Source organism: Dendropsophus ebraccatus, chromosome 10 (assembly GCF_027789765.1).
Source record: "Dendropsophus ebraccatus isolate aDenEbr1 chromosome 10, aDenEbr1.pat, whole genome shotgun sequence".
NCBI classification, from domain to species: domain Eukaryota; kingdom Metazoa; phylum Chordata; class Amphibia; order Anura; family Hylidae; genus Dendropsophus; species Dendropsophus ebraccatus.
This window is the reverse complement of record NC_091463.1, coordinates 70,813,699-70,834,045: the sequence shown is the minus strand read 5'-3', so window position 1 is coordinate 70,834,045 and position 20,347 is coordinate 70,813,699. Positions and strand designations below refer to the sequence as shown.

The 20,347-nt window shown below is 41.2% G+C and overlaps 1 protein-coding gene and 1 long non-coding RNA gene across 12 annotated transcripts in view; one reads left to right on the top strand and one right to left on the bottom strand.

Annotated features, from left to right (window-relative positions):
- Positions 1 to 20,347, bottom strand: part of MBNL3 (muscleblind like splicing regulator 3) — a 127,146-nt gene that overhangs the window by 30,677 nt on the left and 76,122 nt on the right. For all 11 annotated transcript variants that reach the window (XM_069943208.1, XM_069943207.1, XM_069943202.1 and 8 more), the window contains 3 exons: positions 12,694 to 12,858; positions 3,709 to 3,909; positions 913 to 1,149 (listed from right to left, as the gene is read on the bottom strand). In XM_069943208.1, coding sequence (XP_069799309.1) covers positions 913 to 1,149; positions 3,709 to 3,909; positions 12,694 to 12,858 — 603 coding nt within the window. The remainder of the gene's footprint in view (positions 1 to 912; positions 1,150 to 3,708; positions 3,910 to 12,693; positions 12,859 to 20,347) is intronic.
- The window catches only part of LOC138765979 (uncharacterized), a 110,049-nt gene that overhangs the window by 68,922 nt on the left and 20,780 nt on the right, over positions 1 to 20,347 (top strand). The gene's annotated exons all lie outside the window — the stretch shown is intronic.

The following is a 20,347-nucleotide window of genomic DNA, read 5'->3' as shown; positions in this document are numbered from 1 at the left end:
CGGAGTCTATACACACTGTATACACTCTGGTTGGAATTCCATGTGGCCGCACAAAAAACTAACATGTCAATTTTTTGCTGCCACTTTTCATTAAACAGCGGCCACCTGAAATAGACTGTGCAGACAATGTAAAGTGTGGCTCTGGCTGGACTTTACATTGTCTGCAATGGCCGAATGTGCCTGTAATTCAATTACGGGTAAAATACACAGACAGCGACCGTTGTATTAGAAAGTGTAAACGTGGCCTAAAGATATAATTTCTCCCCTCAATGTTATTCTGGCAATAAAAATATGGTCAGTACTGGATACTAGGGCCCCACAGTGGAGTCTTGTAAGATTTCCCAAAAATTAAAGGGGGGTCTTTATTCTAATCAAATGAATTAGTAATGAATCAAGTATCTTTGTATGATATAAACCATAATCGTATTTCCCATCATTCTCCGTTCTCTATATACAGCCAGAGATGTAAGTGATGATTTTATTCTGGTTGCCATGGCTATGTGCGGAGAAACCTATATATGCCTACATTTAAGTGCAATTTTTCTTTAATGTACATTAGCAATACAAGATATACTCAACTTTATAAAGTAGTAGTAATATAGACCTGTGCCTAAGCGTAGACATGGCAACCATATCTTCTGCTTACAGCGCCGGCTGCATTTGCAGACCGAAAAGTGGTGCGCAATAGTAACAAAGGCAACAAGGATATTGAATAACCAGTAATAACTGTACTTAAACATAAGAAAGGTATAAAAATGCAATAGTAATGAGCTGATGGATGTATAGCATGCGGCTTGGAAGAGGTAAGAAATGGTCTGAGATGACAAATAACTACAACTTAAACAAGTGTACGTCTAATTAGCCCCATGGCACCAAGACTCCGGAGAGGCAGGAGACAGGGTAAGCCCTTACCATAGCAGCTGCGGCTGTTTGGTTCACCTGGTGCTGAGCTGCCTTTATTTTGGCTTGCAGGTGCGCAGGGGGGTGAAAGTACTTGCATTTCTCCCTAGAGCATCGGCCTTTGATGTAATCCATGCAAACAGTTACAGTGTTCTCATTGGTGTCAATCATGGCAATATCTATCGGATGCGCATAGCGGCAGTCGTTCTCACCACGGGTACAGTTCCCACGCTGGAATTCTCTGCAAACCTATAAAAAATTATCTGCATTTAAAGAACGACTAACATTTGTGTTACAGAATAGAACGTAACCTTCAGCGCTGGAACGTTGCAGCGAGTTATCGAGCAAATTAGAAAATTGAGGGACAGTATATGAGAGATGGAAGTGTTGCTACATATTCTCCCAACCTGTTGCCCTAAAGGGGTTTTAGAGGAAAAATCTGCTGATGAGCTATCAGTTAGTGACTGATCGGCGATGATTAGTTATTTTGATTACTAACGGGGCTGTAAACAGTCGGCTCTGTGCACTGTGTAGTGGTGGCCACTAGTAATTGCAGCTCAGCTCCTGTTCTATTGGCAGTAGCCAGTATTTACCATAAGGTTTGCCCACTGCATGTTGGATATTCATTGTATCTGTCGATTTCAATGTAAGATAGCTTTCCGGGATTGCACATATGGCCGTGCTGCCCTTTCCTGTATATCTTCCTTCCCGTTCTGATCCACTGATGGCAATGGCTTTAAAGGGAACCAATCAGCCCAAGGTTCCTGATATGTTCCCTGAACTGCTGCCTGTCACACAGCCAGGGCATTAGAGTTCTTTTTTTCGGGTATACAGCTCCTGCTGCAGCCTGGGCCGGTAAGTGCCGCGGCTGATGCAGGAGCTGTATACAGCAGTTCAGGGAACCCTATTAGCCCGATTGGGCTGATTGGTTCCCTTTAAATGCTTAATCTAAAAACTATGGGGGAGATTTATCAAACTGAAGAAAAGAAGAACTGGCTCAGTTGCCCCTAGCAACCAATCAGATTCCACTTCTCATTTTCCAAGGGATCTGTGAGGAATGAAAATCGAAATCTGATTGGTTGCTAGGGGCAACTGAGCCAGTTCTTCTTTACACTCCTATGATAAATCTCCCCCTATAAGTTTAAAACTTAAAGGGGTCTTTTTATCTCTTAGCTTGTTATTCCTTAATCAAATCTGCAAGGTCTGAACATAGCCTTAGCTGGAGTTTCACAAGACCTTAGAATTGACCTAATTAAATTGAATAAGAATCGATAGTAAGTACCAGAGTAGTTATACAATTAGATGTTATAGCCAAAATAGGTTTCTCATAGTTGCATTTATTATATAGTCAAAAATTTAGACGTCTATATGTTTTTACTTTGAAAAGCAAAGTTCTCATGTATGAACTATAGCAAACCATGGAGGATGTGACAGACAGGACTCATACTGTCACGTCCATAACTATATTATACATCACTCTGTACCCCATCATTTCCTACCAGCCAGTCATTATCTATGATTATTATGTTAGGCCTCCTAATAATGTATGCCTTCCCCTGCCAGGAACGTACAACATAATGATGTGATAGCAGGAAAAACAACATGCAGCAAATTTACTATAGACATTAACAGTGGTTGTCATGGTTGTTTAAGATTAATAACAGTAAATGGTTTAGTACAGGGTTTTTTCCCCCAGTGTTATGTACAGAGAGCTGATTCACTGTAAATTTCTGATATATGTTGAGTTTTATGTTCTTTGCATTTCTGAGTGAGTTAAAGGGGTTGGCCACTTTATATTAATACTGTTTAGTGTACAGTATTAGTAAGTGTACTCACTGTATATACTGACAACCGCCCCCTGTGTACCTCATAGAGCTAAAATCAGACTCTCCTCTTCCAGCCTGTGGTGGACACTGGGGGGCGGAGCATGGTCACATGCTCCTCCATGTCGGCCATCTTATGGACAGACTCACCATAGAGCAGGGCAGCCCAGCCTATGGGGTACACAGGGAGCTGCTGTCAGTAAGTGCAGTGAGTACACTTACTAAGGCTGGGTTCACACACAGTATTTTTGATCAATCTTCATATTGCAACCCAAACCAGGAGTGAATTGAAAACACAGATAGGCTATATTCAAACACTGTTGAAATTTTGTGGATGGCCGTCATTTTTTGACAAATAATGACTGTTATTTCATAACAACAGCTGATGTTTTAAAATAATGTCAATTATTTTCCATTAAATGGTGGCTATCCACTAAAATTCAACAGTGTGTGAACATAGCCTATCTGTGTTTTCAATACACTCCTAGTTTTGGTTGCAATATGAGGGTTGATAACTATAGATGAGTGAACCTTGAGCACACTCGGGTCCCACCAAAATCGAAATCTCTGCATTTGATTACTGGGGGCTGAAAAAGTTGGATGCCATCCTAAGGCTGCCTAGAAAACATGGATACACACATAGGCCATGGGCTGTATCCATCATTTCCAGGACTCCTTAGGGCTGCATCCAACTTCTGCAGCCACCAGTAATCAAATGCCGAGTGGGGTTTGGATGAACCTGAGTGTGCACTCAGCTCTACTGATAACCAATACAGATGTAGGGGTTTGCTATGTGCAGCATTGACCTGTCTCTTGTACTTATAGTTTGTAATAAGTTTCTGTGCATGTGGGGCCACACCACATTGGACACCCATTACTTCCATTGAGCAGTAGTCGCATTAGGCCAACTAATGAATGGAGCCTGAGGTAAGAATCCCTTACCCTACAGTATACATATACTGTTTCTCCATAGTCGGTCACATACCTCCAGTTTGTCGGTGCGCACCAGTTTCTGACCAGCAGAGCCACCAGGTACTGTAACAGCTGGATTTCCAGAAACCAGGACAGGGGTATTTGGTAGAAGCTCTGCAGGAACAAGACCCATGCCTGGGGAGACATGACTCAAGTAGGGACTAAAAGCCATAGATGGGCTTGTTGCAAGTGATGGAGTCACAGGGAATGTGGTCTGCGAAGAAGGAACAACAGTGATTTAGGGCACATTCATCAAAAATAAATATTATGTTCACAATCATGTTAAAGGGTCAGTCAAGAAAAAAAACAGCGCCAGTCTTGTTCACTGGCTGTGTTAGGTATTGCAGCTATATAAATAATTAATGACATTTTGGCAACTCAAACCATTCTACAATAACATACCTAGGTAAATAAAGCTATGCTAAGTATTGCATTCCCCTCCAGATAAATCCGGACAATAGCCTATAGTTAGCCGCACAGCCATATGCTTGCTTTAAGAAGCATGTAATATCAATACTCTAAATATATTCTACAATACTAAGAATTCTGTATATTTAACCACCTCTATTATGGGGCCTTACTATATTATTGGAATGTGTAACCCAGTATAATGTAATGTCCGGAATATGTCTGGAAAATCCTGCTGAGACCCTTCTGGATCACACGATGATCACATGAGAATGTCTAAATAACCTGGAGTCATCTCTTCAGATGCGAAAAACAACCGTAAGCAATGCATCAGCTGATCGTGGAAACGGAGACCATTAGGAGCGCTCGCTACGCTCGTTGCTTTTCTTATACTCCCTATGTGCGCAGAATAGTAATGCATGTCTCCGGGTGCAAAAATAAAATACTGTTATATTTGTATTCGCTATAGGAGCTCCCATGTAAGGGCGGATATTTGTTACTCGTATTTAAAACTGCACACAGATGGATGACAATCAGTCTTAATGAAGGCTAATAAGCTAGGTTCCCCCTTAGGGATCTCATGTGGTCAGTCACAGCACCCGCCATAACAGTCTTAAAGTCCACACCAGCTGTGTCAGCTGTCACAGTGCCTCTATAAGATCAACCATAATTTGAATTAAAGGGGTTATCCAGCGCTACAAAAACATGGACACTTTCTTCCACAGACAGCTCCACTCTTGTCTCCAGTTTGGGTGTAGGTTTTGCAACTTAATTCCATTGAAGTGAATGGAGGTTAATTGTAAACTTCACCTGAACGGGAGACAAGAGTGGTGCTATCTCTGGAAGAAAGTGGGCATGTTTTCGTAGCGCTGGATAACCACTTTAAGGCTGCCATTCCCTACTAGGTATACTGGAGCTGTATTGCTCCCACTATAGATGCCTCTCCATGATTAATAACCACAATTCTTTCAGCGGAGAGTGGAGGCGCCATATACTTAAAGCGAAAATCTTTTTCTTTCAAATCAACTGGAGTCAGAAAGTTATATAGATTTAAAATTTACTTCTATTAAAAAATATAAGGTCTTCTCACACTTATCAGCTGCTGTATGTCCTGCAGGAAATGTTTTATTTTCAGTCTGACACAGTGCTCTCTGCTGACATCTCTGGTTGAGACAGGAACTGTCCAGAGTAGGAGAGGTTTTCAATGGCAATCCTCATAGAAAACCTCTCCTGCTCTGGACAGTTTCTGTCTCGGCCAGAGATTTCAGCAGTGTCAGACTGAAAATCAAACATTTCCTGCAGGACATACAGTAGCTAATAAGTATGGGAAGACTTAAGATTTTTTAATAGAAGTAAATTACAAATCTATATAACTTTTTGACACCAGTTGATTTAAAAGAAAAATTTTTTCGCTGGACAACCCCTTTAACATTGAGGCAGTGAGAAAGGCGGAATTCCGAGCAGAGTCCGCGGCGGGGATTCAGCTCGGAATTTTTGCCTGTTTTCTGCAGTATGAACAGGGCCTTACACTTAGTGGTGTGCCCACAGAGGGATAAGAGCCTTACAGGGAGAGCTAGTTCAGGGAGAGGTCACCATAAATCAGAAAGTGCTGATAGCATTCCATTCACAGTATATACAGTACGTTCCTGGCCTATGCTGCTCAGGGTCTCTGAAATGTATGAAGTTATAAGCAACTATGAGAGGGTGATGAGTTTTCCTTTCAAGGGGGAAAGGAGCATAAACACTGGCTCATAAGGAAAGCTATCTCCAGAAGGTGGCGCAAGACTGCTGCTTAGCATATCCTTCTTCCCAGAATTCATAGCAGAGCATGAGTGCCCTATAAGCCTCCACACACCTTCATAGTGCTCTCCTCAAGGGGTAATGTTACCCCCAGAGGCCTTTCAGATTACTTTATTAGTCTCCGTATATTTTTTGTGCAGGGAAAAAATGGGAATTGGTCTGGCATCAAGTGACAGCACTCTCTGCAATAGATGCCATGCAACTTCTTTTTATATAGTTAAATGAGTGACTACAACTAATGGTGTACGGACTGCTGAGCGATGTGATACGCCCCCACCCCAGGCAGCTGTTAATCCTGTCTATGTCTTGTCTGGTCACGGCTATTCATATATCCCTTCCCTTTGGCTAACCTGGTTGTAAGCATTAACAAAATTTATATTTTCTGTTATGTAGTAATTGTCACTTAAAGCAGGTCAAAAGCTGCACTGGGAATACTCTTTGTACTTTTATTACATGCTTGGTTTTACCTGTGTAAACAATTATGCCCCTGACCTATTTTCCCTTTGGTTGCTGGTTCTAGAATAAAGTTGCAGCAGCCATTTGTAGCAGCTATAGAATTACCCTGGGAAGAAGGCTATACAAAGCAGGAGGGGGTCTGTCTGGGCCTATTAAGTCCCCAGTCATGTGCTAATGCTTCTAAAATTGGTGAAATATTGACTTGATAGGAACGGCACCTCCTAATGTGGCACCAGAGAGCTCCTTTGCATATTCTTCTTCCCAGAATTCTCAGTGGAAAACTATATTACACATTATAAATATTGAATTGCACAGACTACAGCAAATAAATGCAAACACCAGCATATAATTCTCATATAGAGGCTAAAATTAGAATGGGGATCTGTGGATATGATCACGGTACAGTTCAGGAGCTTCGTTAGTGCATAGATTAAACAGATGGCTAATATGGTGTATAAAGAGCACAACACATGGCACTGGTGTTTACTTTAAATTGTAGTTAAACCTTCAACACTAAAACTCCTTTAGCCCCGCCCCCGAGGAACAGAAATGATAAATAGATAGTTCTGTCACACACAGAGCTACATGTACTGCCAATGCTAATATGTTTACTTTGAAGCCTTAAGGTCTGGGCACATTGTTTTGCATTTCTTTCTAGGTACACTCATTTTATAGGACTGGTTATGTTTTACTGGCTAATATTTCATTAAAAGGGTTGTTCAAACTTAAAAAAAACATGGCTGCTTTCTTTCAGACACAGCAACCATCCTGTCCTTAGCTTGGTTGCTGTTTTGCAGCTCAGTTCCATTGAGGTAAATGGAGTTGAAATGTAATACCACACCCAACCTGAGAACAGGTGTGGTGCTGTTTTTGAAAGAAAGTAGCTTTGCTTTTTTTTAATCCTAGACAACCCCTGTAAATTTATGACAGGATAGGTAATCAGTCACTGACCTGGCACCGCCACCGATCAGCTCTTTAGCGCCCATGGTACACAGGGAACAGGGCCGATAGCAGCTAGCTCTGTTCACTGTGTAGTGGCTAGACCTGGTTACTGCATCTCTGCCATTCACTTCCATGAAAACTAAGCTGCACTTATTCAGTGCCACGGCTACAGAGTGACTGGAGCCAACTACTACCAGTCCCCTCCATGTTGTGGTGTGGGCACTAAACAGGTGATTGGTGGATGGGGGGGGGCGAGGGGTTCTGGTGGCTGATGATCTATCCTATTCTATCCTATTTATCAGCTTGTTTAGCACACACACACACACACACACACACACAAAAAGCACATTTTTTTTGTATTCCCTACTGCATAACCTAATTTACAGGACTAGTTATGTGTTATTAGGTTACATTATTATAAAACTCATTAGTGCAGAAGAATTAATTTTTTTCAAAAATGCAACGTACTATATGAATGTGTTTTTGTGGGACTTAAAGGCTTATTCCCAAATACAGACATTTATGGCATATGCACAGGATGGGGCCTAAATGTCTTATGGGGTGTTTACACAGAGAGATTTATCTGACAGATTCTTGAAGCCAAAGCCAGGAATGGATTTGAGAAGAGGAGAAAGTCTTTCCTTCATGATCTGTTTTCTGTTTATAGTCTGTTCCTGGCTTCAAAAATGTGTCAGATAAATCTGTCTGTGTAAACGCATCATAATCGCTTGAGGTGCCACATTTGGTGCCAATCACTCTCTCTAAGGGTATGTTCACACTGAATAGGCAAGGAATCCGTTCTTAATTTTTGTGTATTCCGCTTGAAATCCTGCCTGTAAAACATGTACAGGGAAATGTCTCTTTGTGTTCAGTGGGATTTCCAGTCTATTGTTCACATGGCAGAATGTTCTGCCATGGATCCACTTTCCACCCAAATAATTGACATGTCAATTCTTTGGGCGGATTCCGCTAGAAAAATCCCGTAGAAGTCATTGGGGCTGTGAATTTCCGCTTTCTGCATGAATTCTGCGGCTATGCCGCACCAATTCTGCCAGTGCTGAAGAAGAGGAAACTTCAAGCAGAAAACGTTCCTCTTCAATTTCTTGTCTATTCCTCAGTGTGAACTTAACCTGAGAATGTCTATCTGTTTCTGTAACTTATAAATTAAGTAAGCCACACCACCTGATATTCGTTACCCTACTTCTTCCATTTCTATATTCTTTGGGACACATTAATTTTCCACTGGATTGTACATGATTTCACCACCCAGAAGCAAAGAACCAGTGCTCCTTCTCTTTCTATACCCTTATGGAAGCTTAATGGTGTGCGTCTATAGCGTACCTTGGCTAGACTGTTATAGCTAACCCAGGTTCTTCAGGTTTCTTCATAACATACTACAAAGTATACCCAACCTATGCTCCATGTATCTATGTGTACAGCAGTGCTCATAACTATAAGGCTCCTGCTAATGCTGGAGAAGATGGGTGGATCCTATACAACGCTATTGCTCTTTGTCCGATCATGCAGAAAGTACGATTGTATTTGTTTTTATTCGATGAAAAAATAGACATCCTGTAAGATGGTTCTACTTCTTTGAATGAATGGAGTACATAGCAATAAACGTTCATCACGGATGCACATTACTTAAGGGATGCGAATCTCATAAATGCAAAATGCGTCTTCGTGTTCTATGAATTTCAGATCGGTTAATTATGGCGGCTCGGTACATGTAACTTATCACTTAGTGGCATTATTTGATATTGCTCATGCTTTCTACAAGGCCTCGCCCAATGTCTGAGTGCAAGGCTTTAAAACTAATAAGCTGCTTACAGGCGAGCATGGAGGTTAAGTGGGATCCATGCGCATGATTATTCATGGTAAGTACGACTGCGGCAGACAAAACATTTCCCATTACCTCTCATTTATTAAGCAGCACTTTATGGTGGGGTTTCACCTCACCGGTCTAAAGATTAGCTAGGAGATAGATATACTGTAGCTCTGTACAGCAGCGCTAAGGGGCCAGTTAAAGGGATACAACCGCATGTCCTACATTTAGATTTTCCTTCTTGACAGGTCAAATCAATTCCACAGTGACAAGTTCTCCTTGTAATTGGGAATCCCACATGTTGTGCAGGTCGGTTATTGTTAGCCCAGAGTTAGCAGCCGCCTTCGATCGGCCATCATTGCCCTATTTAAAGGAAGCAAATGTCCCCGGCTATCGAGAGATATGTGACAACATCCATATGCTTTTGTCTAAAACTGCGACAGTAATGGAGAGGTCATAATGGGCAAAGTCTGGTGATGACACTATGAAAGGCAAGAACAGCAAATGTTTCTAAGGCTAGGTTCACATGTGAACTAAATTAATGCGGCGCCAGATGTCTTACATGCTGGATGCCAAAGGTGCCCAAGGGACCGCAATGATTTCAAAGGGGTCAGTTAGATTTCAATCAGGGTGTTTGGTTTATTAGGACATAGGCAATATGTCGTGAAACTAGCTAAAGCTTATGTCAACCTAAAAGCTTAAAGGATTTTTTCCAGAGTTAGGATAAACCATTACTGTTTTTTTGGTGGATGCTCCACCAATAATCTGTGTCAATTTTAATGGACATATTGGCTCATCTACTGAGCTGCAAGTACAGATGAGCCATCATGCCTGGATAACCATCGAAGAGTCTTCATCCCTTAGATCTCATGATCAGTCAGGCCCTAGAGAATCACATCCTTATCGGTCAAATAGTGATGTGTTTATATCCATGATCCAGGGGGGTGTCTGACAGCTAGAATGAATAAGGGGTTGTAGAACATACTGCACACTTGTTATATGGTGGTTTAAAGAAGAGGATAAGAGTAAGGCCTTATTCACACATCCAAGAATCTACGGATCTGTATTTCCATATTCAAGTTAATACACATTGTTGTCTATTGGGCTATTCACACAATCAGTCGATTACAAGGACGCAAACCAATGCTGAAAAAAAAGGACATGTCCTAGTGTGGACCCAGATTTTTTTTTACGGATACATAGATCTCATAGAAATCAATAGGATCCGCTATTTTTTACGTATTGTAACTTGTTTGGCATTCGTAAAAATACAGATGAGTTATAATTGACGTTTAAAAAAAAAGAAGGATTTACAGAAATACGGATGCACTACATATGCCCAATCCGTAATTTTTAGCAGGTTGTATGGGTGGATATCGGGAGGAATCTACGGACTTGAAAAAAATATTGAACGTGTGCATAAGGCCTAAGGGTCCTTTTACATGGCTCAATATGAGGCCATGCAAGGACGCAAGCGAGCGACGATCAGTGAAATCAGTGCTTGTTTGCAGTGTCTTCAAATTTAAATACAGTATACCGTTATTGGCCGCATGTACTTTGTTTACACAGGAAGATGTGCAGCTGATACCAATAAATTTTGAAGCCGCACAAAAGATGCGATCAGCCAACTGGCATGCTTTTTCCCACTCCTCAGCTGGTCGCTGACACTTTTACATGGACTGATTATTGGCTTGAAGGGCGTTTCTAGCAATACTCCTTCCTGACAATCAGCCTGCGTACAAGGGGCTTTAGAGTTCTGCCTCCGAGAATATGAGACGCTCACTCTATGTAATATGTAGATTCTGCCACTGTCAACTGCACAATACTGGTTCACCATCACTATGCACTTATACATAAGTGGGAATGGAAAGGGTGCACATAACGTATCTGAAAGCAAACGAGAAACCACAAAAACCCAGTAGATCTGCCCTATTTCCATATTAAACAGATGGGGGAATACTTGTGAAACTCATGGTCTTTTGTCATTGTCTAAGATAACGCTTGATCTAAAAACAGCTTGACACATTGTAGAAGCCTTAAATGTAGCGCAAATATTGGGTTATAAGGATACACACATAAGTCAGTATAAGTCAATATAATGTAAATTTCTATAGATATGAGGGCAAGTTACAATAAGAAGTAGATGTGTGCAAACTATTAGTGAACATTAATGGGCATTGTCTACCGAACAAACGAAAGTTCCTTACACATCCACTATATCTGAACCAACAGAAGTGAGGTAGGAAAATGAAATAAAGTTCACTACATTCTATCAGAAGAGAACTCAAGATTTCTTTTTTTGTATTTTAAGTCAATATGTTCTCATATAGAAGGATATATAATGTTTCAGTTCATACTGTGGGATATTATAGTTCTATATGCTATTGATTTTATATTGAATCATACTAAGTTATTTCTGGAGGATTTAACAGAATTCAACTGAAAAGAAAAAGTTTAACATTCTATCACATGCCGTATGGATTCCTCCATAATATATAGCTGTAAGGATTGTGTGTCACTGCACAGTATAGACATGGCTATGCTGTGCACATGAGCCCTGAAATATTCTACTTTGATGCAGGCTTCACACATAGCATGCCTAAACTAGAAGTGGATCCCTTTATATTTTTAATTTTTTCATCCCATTTGAATCCACCTCTGGTTTTGGCACTAAAACTGCACTGGCAGTTGTCCAAAATACAAACAAAAAAAAAACAATGAAAACTGCCATGTGTGAAACCAGCATCAAAGTAGAATATTTCAGGACTCAGCAGAGCTATGCATAAAGTTTTGTACCAATACTGAGTCTTTATAGTCATTTCAGTTTAAAGGGAGCCTGTCACAGCGGACGCGGGCACAGAACCCGCCCGACCCCCGGTGCAGCCCCCCGGGTGGGCTCTGTGCCCGCGTCCCCGGTGACAGGTTCCCTTTAAGTTCTGCATGGAAACCCATCAGCTAGGCAGCTTACGAAATTCCAATTAAAGGGGTATTCTAGTATGACAAAAATGTTGTTTGCTGCTAGGGGTGGTATGAAAAGAAAAAAAAGTTATACTTACCTTCCCCACTCTCCCAAAGCTACTGTCTCAGCGACTTTTTTTGTTATATCAGGCTACTTCTCTAATAACTACAGGGGTTACAATTGAGGGTGTGGTGATAATTCTGAAAGGGTAACTATATTTTTTTGCTGTAAAAATCCTGTTGGTACACTGTCTGTTCAGGCACGCACTGGAGATGGAATTCTTTTGGAAGCGGAGTTGACCGCATTGAGTTGACAGCCCTCCCAGAAAAACTCCACATCAGGTCTGAAGAGACAGCATACCAGCAGGATTTTCACAGTGTATCCTTCTACCCGCATGAATGATACGCTTTAAGAATGACATCTCGGATTGTTGACCAGATTGTTTCTTTAAGTTGCGGCCTATGACTTACATTTTTAACAATTACTAAAATACCTTTATATTAGGTCAAACTGGGATTAGATAATGTTTTGACGATAACTTTGAAATAAAAAAATACCATATACAAAGTACAGAATTGACACCAAGGGTATTAAGGATGTGTACTTACAATTGGCTGTAGCTGGGTGCCGGGGAGCATGAACTGCATCTGCTGTGCGAGCATTGCGGCTGCTGTCTTTTGCTGTATAAGGTTATTCCGTCCATTTATTTCTAGCTGTGTTTTTAAGTGCGGAGGAGGATGCAGATATTTACAGTTTTCTCTCGTACACCGACCCTAAAGAGTGACATAGACACAGATTATTGTAGCGGTGAACACATTTAGAGGGGCAGGTGCATGCATTTGATTAGGACTATGTTCTCATACGTTAGTCAACTGTAGGTCCACTTTCCTATATAGAGGTCCACTGAAAAAAAGTGCCATAAAAGTACATAAAAGACATAACACTGAACCCCCATTATGAGTTTTGTCACCAAGAACAGAAGGGCTTGGTATATGCTTGTATCTCAATGCCTTGTCCATGACCTTTGGGCTGGTTCTCCGCTCCATGCTAACCAACAATAAGTTCCTATGGAAGGGGAAATCCTGAACAAGTATTTGCCACCCAATAGCAAAGGAAATGGGATCAATCAGGGTTCTCTCTATGGTATGTGAAACATTGCCAGCTAGAACGGCATTATCCGTTACTCATAATCACATGCTATGAACGCTGATGTAGATAGTGAACTCTTCATACCATGTAGAGTTGGCCTGATAGGAATGATACCAGCCAAACACCTATAAAAGATATGTTTTCTATGCCTTGTATTAGATATCATATACAATGGGTCACTATCTTTTCTATCACAAAGCTATTATCTGTGGGTCTTCAAAAATAAATGGATGTTGTATGTGAGCACTAAGTTATATAATGTGTTCTCAGACACACGATTCTTTACCCTATCACAGTTACTCAGACATGTTTGTTCATGATCAGGCTGAATACAGTGAGCTTCCTGTTTGTCTGACCGTAGCTGTATGCTGATGCTACGCTGCCTGACAGGCCCATTTTATAGGCCCCTATAGACATGTAGAGGTTAAAGTGTACCTGTCATTATAACTTTCAAAATTGAAACCAAAAGTAGATGTGATATAAAGCAAGTTTGCAATTTACATTCATAATTTTTTTTAGTTATCGAGAGCATCGCACTTCCTGTTTTCTGACTGTTTTCTGCTTTTTGAGAAAAAAAAAAAAGAGTCAAAAAACAGGAAGTCCTGTGTATCCCAGGCCATCTGAGCGCTCACTGAGAAGGCAGCCATGTGACTGATGGACACATTGAGACGTGACTCTCTGTACTGGCCGAAATTCCTGTGCTTAGTCTGTTTTTTTTAAGACTAAAAATCTGCCTTCAGGAGACTGGACCTGGATTTCTGGTAAGTTCAGCTTTGTTTTGCAGCATAAAAATAATGACTGTATATTGCAAACTTGCTTTATATCACATCTACTGTTGATTTAGATTTTGAAAGTTATAACAACAGTGACACTTTAAGGAAGAGGGGCTTCCTTGAAAAATAATAGCACAATCCTTTCAAAGTGTTCCTTAAACCAGGCCCCACCATGTTAGGCTGCGCCAAGGAGACTGCCAGCTCTTAGTCCATACTGCACTGTACTTTTCACCACATTTTGCTGCACCAATATGTATGTTACAGAGTTGCATCAGTCACTTAATAAATAAATGACTCTTCATCTCCATGGGTTTTTATACTTGCTATATCACTACCTTACACAAACCCTGAGAACCCAAGTGTGTAATGTCGCGTCATATAATACTTGGCTTGAGGCCCTACCCCTGTGTTGCGTGAACAGTGTCTTTTTTTTTTTTTTTCTCCTTTCTCCGACGGAGTTTATCCTTCAGGGCCACAATGCCTGTGCAGACACCAGACTTTTCTTCTTTCTAACAACCAAGATAGCCATGTTTCTTAAAGGGGTTATCCAGCGCTACAAAAACATGGCCACTTTGCCCCCCACTGTTGTCTCCAGTTCAGGTGCAGTTTGCAATTAAGCTCCATTTACTTCAATGGAACTGAGTTTCAAAACCCCACCCAAACTGGAGACAACAGTAGGGGGAAAGTGGCCATGTTTTTGTAGTGCTGGATAACCCCTTTAATAATATGTGAAGCTTTAAGAGTGTGACTTCCCTGCTGAGCAGTCCATAAGCATCAGCATAAATCGGGTAAAGGACTGCCAAAAGATGAACATAGAGGCAACAGTGGGGACATACCAGCAGGGACAATATCAAAACTACCACATGGGGTGGGATATTCCTCTTACAAAGTACATATCTGCCAACAGTATTTCTTAGAAATAAGAGATGAAATAGCCCAGACCTGTCAGAAAGGATCAATTGAATGTGTAAAGCTGGCGTACACTAGAGACGTGTTTTTCACACTTGGTTGGTAAAGGTTGTCAGTCTGCTCATTGATGCCATAAGCTAAAACAATCACCAGTATTATATTGATCTCAGTCTGTCTATGTGACCAGGCTGGGTTTCTAATGATGAAGCTATGATTGAAACAATTTTAGCATTTCCCATGGGACATGTTTCACCAACCATTGTATCTGGCCAGTCAACACCGAGTGTTTGTCATGAAAAAAGGAATGGATGGTTAGCCTAGATCTATGTGTATAGGCAGCCTAAGGTTTAAAGGTGTTATGCGGGCAGGGGACACTGTTGCAGCCACTGACTGGCTGGGCCGGCCTGCATCATCATGACCCCAGAAGCAGCTGCACAACGGGGAAGGAGCAGTAAGATACTGGTGGTGGTGCAGGAGCCAGGGAGGTAAGTGCAGTTTATTATTTTTAATCACCCCCTCCCTGTTCGAAAAAGTTCCCAGTCTGGACAAGCCAATGATTTTTAACCATCTTTAGCCGATGACTGTTTCTTCAGCTGGTTGTCGTCTTTATTACACAGAGCGATAATCTGCTAAATTGACCTGATTTGGCAGATTATCGCTCTATGTAATAGGGCCCTTAGACTCACAGTGCTTCAGTGAAGAGCACCATCATGATGATTATATGGTATGCTAGGGAGTTGGGAGCCATGTGGTATGCACCTGGGGTCTTAGGGCCCAATTACATGGAAAGATTATCACTAGAATATACAAACGATCATAATAACGATTAGTGTTGAGCAAATATGTTCGTAAATGTTCGTATGTTCATACAAACATGCTTTTAATTGTTTGTGTTTGCAGATCGCAAACAATGTGTGTCAGGAACCGGACAGCAGGACAATACAAGACAGTGAGCCCTAAGCTTAGCCCCGCCCACTGTCCTCTACCTATTTGCCACAATCCGCCCTAAGATGGCGGCGAGCAACTGGGCGGCGGTCCCTGCACTGGCTAGGTGGGACACAAAGACAAGACAGACAGACAAAACACAATAAAGAATGGTCGACAGTCTGGGTCACAACAATCGGGGAGCGCAGTACAAAAACACAATCCAAAAAGCAAGGTCAATAAACAGGCAGTATGGTCAGGGGCAGGCAGCTAGCAGGGATAGTCAGAATACAAGGCAAAGTAGTCAGAATAAACAGAGCTAAACAGAGGCAGAAGCAGGCTAAGACAAGCTCAATATCCGGCAGTGAGAGGCAGGCTGGCAGACACTATATAGGAGACCAGAGGTCCAGTGCAGGAGCTGATTGGACCAGACCCCTAATCTCCTCAGAACACCTGGGGCAAGAGCAACCTGACTGGCAGGGAGAACAGTCTATCAGACTAGCTAACCAGCATCATAGTTAACTCCGGAGTGGCCAGGAGTATCTCATGCAAAGCGGGTGTGGCTGAAGAAACACAGAAGGAAATAGAGCAGTGTTCAGGACACTGCACAAACATACAAAAACAATGAATATCAGCGCCATCTCAGGCGCGCAGCACGAGCCAAGGGGCGCACGGAGTTCGGCACAGGCACATTCATGACAATGTGATTCAATTATTTTTGAACATTTTCCAACATGCGAGCGTTTATCTCACAATGTACGCAACTACGTAAGTTTCCTCCCACCAGTTTGAAAGAGCCAATGAACGTGTGGGGAAGGAAGGGCACATCAGGTAATGTAGTAACCATGTTCACTACTGGCATAACTATGATTGGTTGTACAATTTGCATCATTACATACATGCTATTAAAAACGCGACGCTAAGGCAAATTTTCTCAAAGTCTTTTCTGGTTCTTGCGCCGTTCAGTAGGGAGAGTGACACGAGCAGGGACATCATCTGAATTTAGTTAGGCAGCAATATTCATAGTGGTAGTTAGTCAGTGTAGGGAGGGAGAGCTGACCGAGTAGGGCTTAGAACATTCTGAAATTGTCAGTGTAGGAAGGGTGACAGAATCCAGCGTTGTAGCACTATAAGGATTCATTTATTAACCCTGTAGTGACCAGGTGTCCATCATAGTCCATCCTGTCCATTAGCTTCACAATGTATTTGAGTTCTCCAAGGCCAAAAGGGGAGGCTCCTTGGGACATCTTGACTTTCTGAGCTGACTGTATGCTGCGGTTTAGCATTCCTCATGAGTATTGTATAATACATGTATGCACGTCATTGCGTATATACGCACAGGCGGATAAAAGATACATTAATGCTACTCACGGCACGGCGTGATTGCTCTGCTATTACGTATTTTACGCTTTGCACTTGATAATCTGCATGCATATGCGTAACTCTAGACGAAATATACGCTAATATTGTTCGTTCGTTATTTGTGAATGTTCGGTGAACACAAACGGATCATGATCATTTTTTTTTATGTTTGTGTTCGTGATCCAAACCGAACATCAGGATGTTCGCTTATCACTAATAACAATCATAACTGCCGACTATCATTCTGTGTATTATGATGAATGAATTCAGGTTGTTAGCAAAAGCGCTCGTTTGCAATCGTTTATCGCTAATCGGAGAAAAGGAAAATCACTTTTGTTATTCACACCAGGCAAAAACTGAGACTGGAAACCAGTAGGTGGTGCCACTGAATAACACATCATAAACCAAAGTAACAAGAATTTTCTGAGAATAACATAAAATGCTGCAATTTTATTGCATTGCACATGCACACAAGCATAAAAGTCTAAAAATAAAAAAATACTATTTTCATATAGTAGGTTTTTTATATATAACAGATCCCCTGAAAGCAGCTAAATGATAAAAGTGCAGATTAGAGAGAAGGTCTGGCCTCATTACAAGGCTGTGACAAAAGCTTCTTCCTACGGCTTCATCTCCACATCTGTAACTGCATTAAATAACAGGATCTTTAATGGCATTAATTCAATAAGACCTAAATGGATGTTATCATCATTATTTTACGCTCAGACACTAACACAGGGAAGCATGAAATGACAGGCTTCCTACAGTCAATATACTCGACTTGATTATAGCCTGTGCCAGGATTTCCATCCCGAAATAAAGGGCTTCTCGACGACTGCCACAAAGCGCCTGCCCCTCCCCAGCGCCAGGTCTTGGCTATGCACTTTCATGTAGCCTGAGCTGTCGCTTTCAATGCAATAATTGGTTGGCATCGGATGTTGGCCTGGATGAAGAATCCAGCACTTGGGCACACAATGGCACTTCTGTTTCATATGTCAGTGTCCTGGAAAAGACACAAAGAGGAGCAACTGAGTAACCCCTCAAATATCGGATCCTTTTTACTTAACATTGATTCAATGTAAAATGGTCACTGGTAGTCAAAAGAGGGAAAAAACATGACAAAAGCCATAAGAAAGACACAAACAATAATCTAATAGTAACTGATATGGAGAATAAGCAGGCTATGTAATATACAACCCCCAGCACAAATTCTTGAATTGCCACATTTAACGGATGATCAACAATGTTTAATAGCTAAACATTTTGGCCTCATAACATACACCTCAACTAAATAAGAAGGAAGTTCTTTTTATTAATGGCTTATGTTTTTCCAGATCATAGAGAAGGAAACGTTATGGAATCACTCAATGGAATGGGAAAAAATATTAAATTACCCTGCAATTCTACAATTGCCTGGTACATGTCTAAAATGTAAATTAGCCTTCAGATATAGGGTAAGTATTTAACGCTCTTATTGAGCTAGCAAAAAAACATAGGCTTAGAAAGAGAGCTATCAATGGGAACAATGAAAATAATGATAACAAGTGGAAATTCAAGATGGGAAATTAAAAAGATAAGATAAGAAAAGATATTGGTTGTTCCTAGTCGAATGGGTGTAAACTTTGGTACAAGTATAAAAAAGTAAAAATTATAGAAGGAAAACATAAGGGTAAACCAATGAAGATGTAGAAATGCCAGGACAAAAAACACAAGATACTGTAAAGAAAACAAGGTCACATTGAGATAAAGAGAAATGATCATGGAGAGTGGAGCATTGGATATTAGTGATATTCAGTATTAAATTATACTCAGTATCTTCATTGGCCAGGGAGATAAACATGACACCTGAAGAAGACAATTACATTTATATTATATATTATGTAATGTTAGGTAATATGTAATCTACCAAATTTTACTGCTACTTGATCACCTACTTTCCTTTGTATAAGATGTGTTTCATGTAGCCAGAATGTCCAGCTTTGGGATCTATCTATCCTTTTATCCATCTATCCTTTTGTATATTACATCACATTTCATAGATCATATTATGACTGCGATATGGACCCCAAGTTTGGTTAAGTATATAATTAATTATATAGAGTTGAGCAAAGCTACATTAAGATTTGCCATATCCACATTGCAGTTGTTTGTTGTTTGTTTAGCCTTGTACAAGTTCTGCTTTTCAAGTATTCTGATTCCCTGGAGAAGTTTGGGATGGGACAGTCCACAATCTCATTCCAGACTTCTCCAAGGAATTGGAATGCTTAACAAGAACAGATTCATTAGATTTAGCTTAGGGGAATTCTCAACTATTCTGTATTATTTTTATTATTATTATTATTATTATTATTATTATTATTATTACTACTCTTTTTTAAAAAGTAAAAAAAAAAAAGACTGGGTTAACAAAATAAAAAGTCATATTCTTATTATTGATCCCTAGCCACTGCAGTTCCAATGGTGTCTGAGCCCTCTCTGATCTCAATTTCTTCATACCCATCACTATATAAATCAATACCAGTGAGTGGCTAAAGGCCCTATTACAAGGCACTATATTAAGGGGGAAGCAAGCGCCGACCTGTCTCACTTCCCCCTTGTTCCTCACTCACTGCTTGTGGTGGGAGGGGCCAAAGAGAGCGGTAGGAGGGGCTTCCCATTAAAGTCAGCGTTGGTCTGCTGCAGCCACTTCTATTACACGGAGCAGCAGACCATTACTGCAAAAACTTCAACATGTTGAAATATCAGGTCGGTAAACAGACAAGGCCGATAATCGTTTTGTGTAAAAGGACCTTAAAAGGGTAGTGCGGCGGCCTTCGGACGGCCGGGCCGAATTCCTCTGAGCGTCCTGAGTGCTGTCCGCCCTCTTCAGCGTCATCAGATGCTCAGCCGCGATTGGCTGAGCACAGCGGCCGGCACTCAGGACGCTCGGAGGGATTCGGCCGGCCGGCCGAAGACGACATAGCAGACTGAAGATCGGAGACGAGTCGGCACGTGACAGGTATGTATAGCGCACGACACTTCTGGGTACACGGGTGGGGGTGGTGGGACACGGGGAAGGGGGCCATTCACAGACATAACATACATTACAAAGTTGTATAACTTTGTAATGTGTGTTATTCTGTCAATAATTCTTTTCCGCCGCACT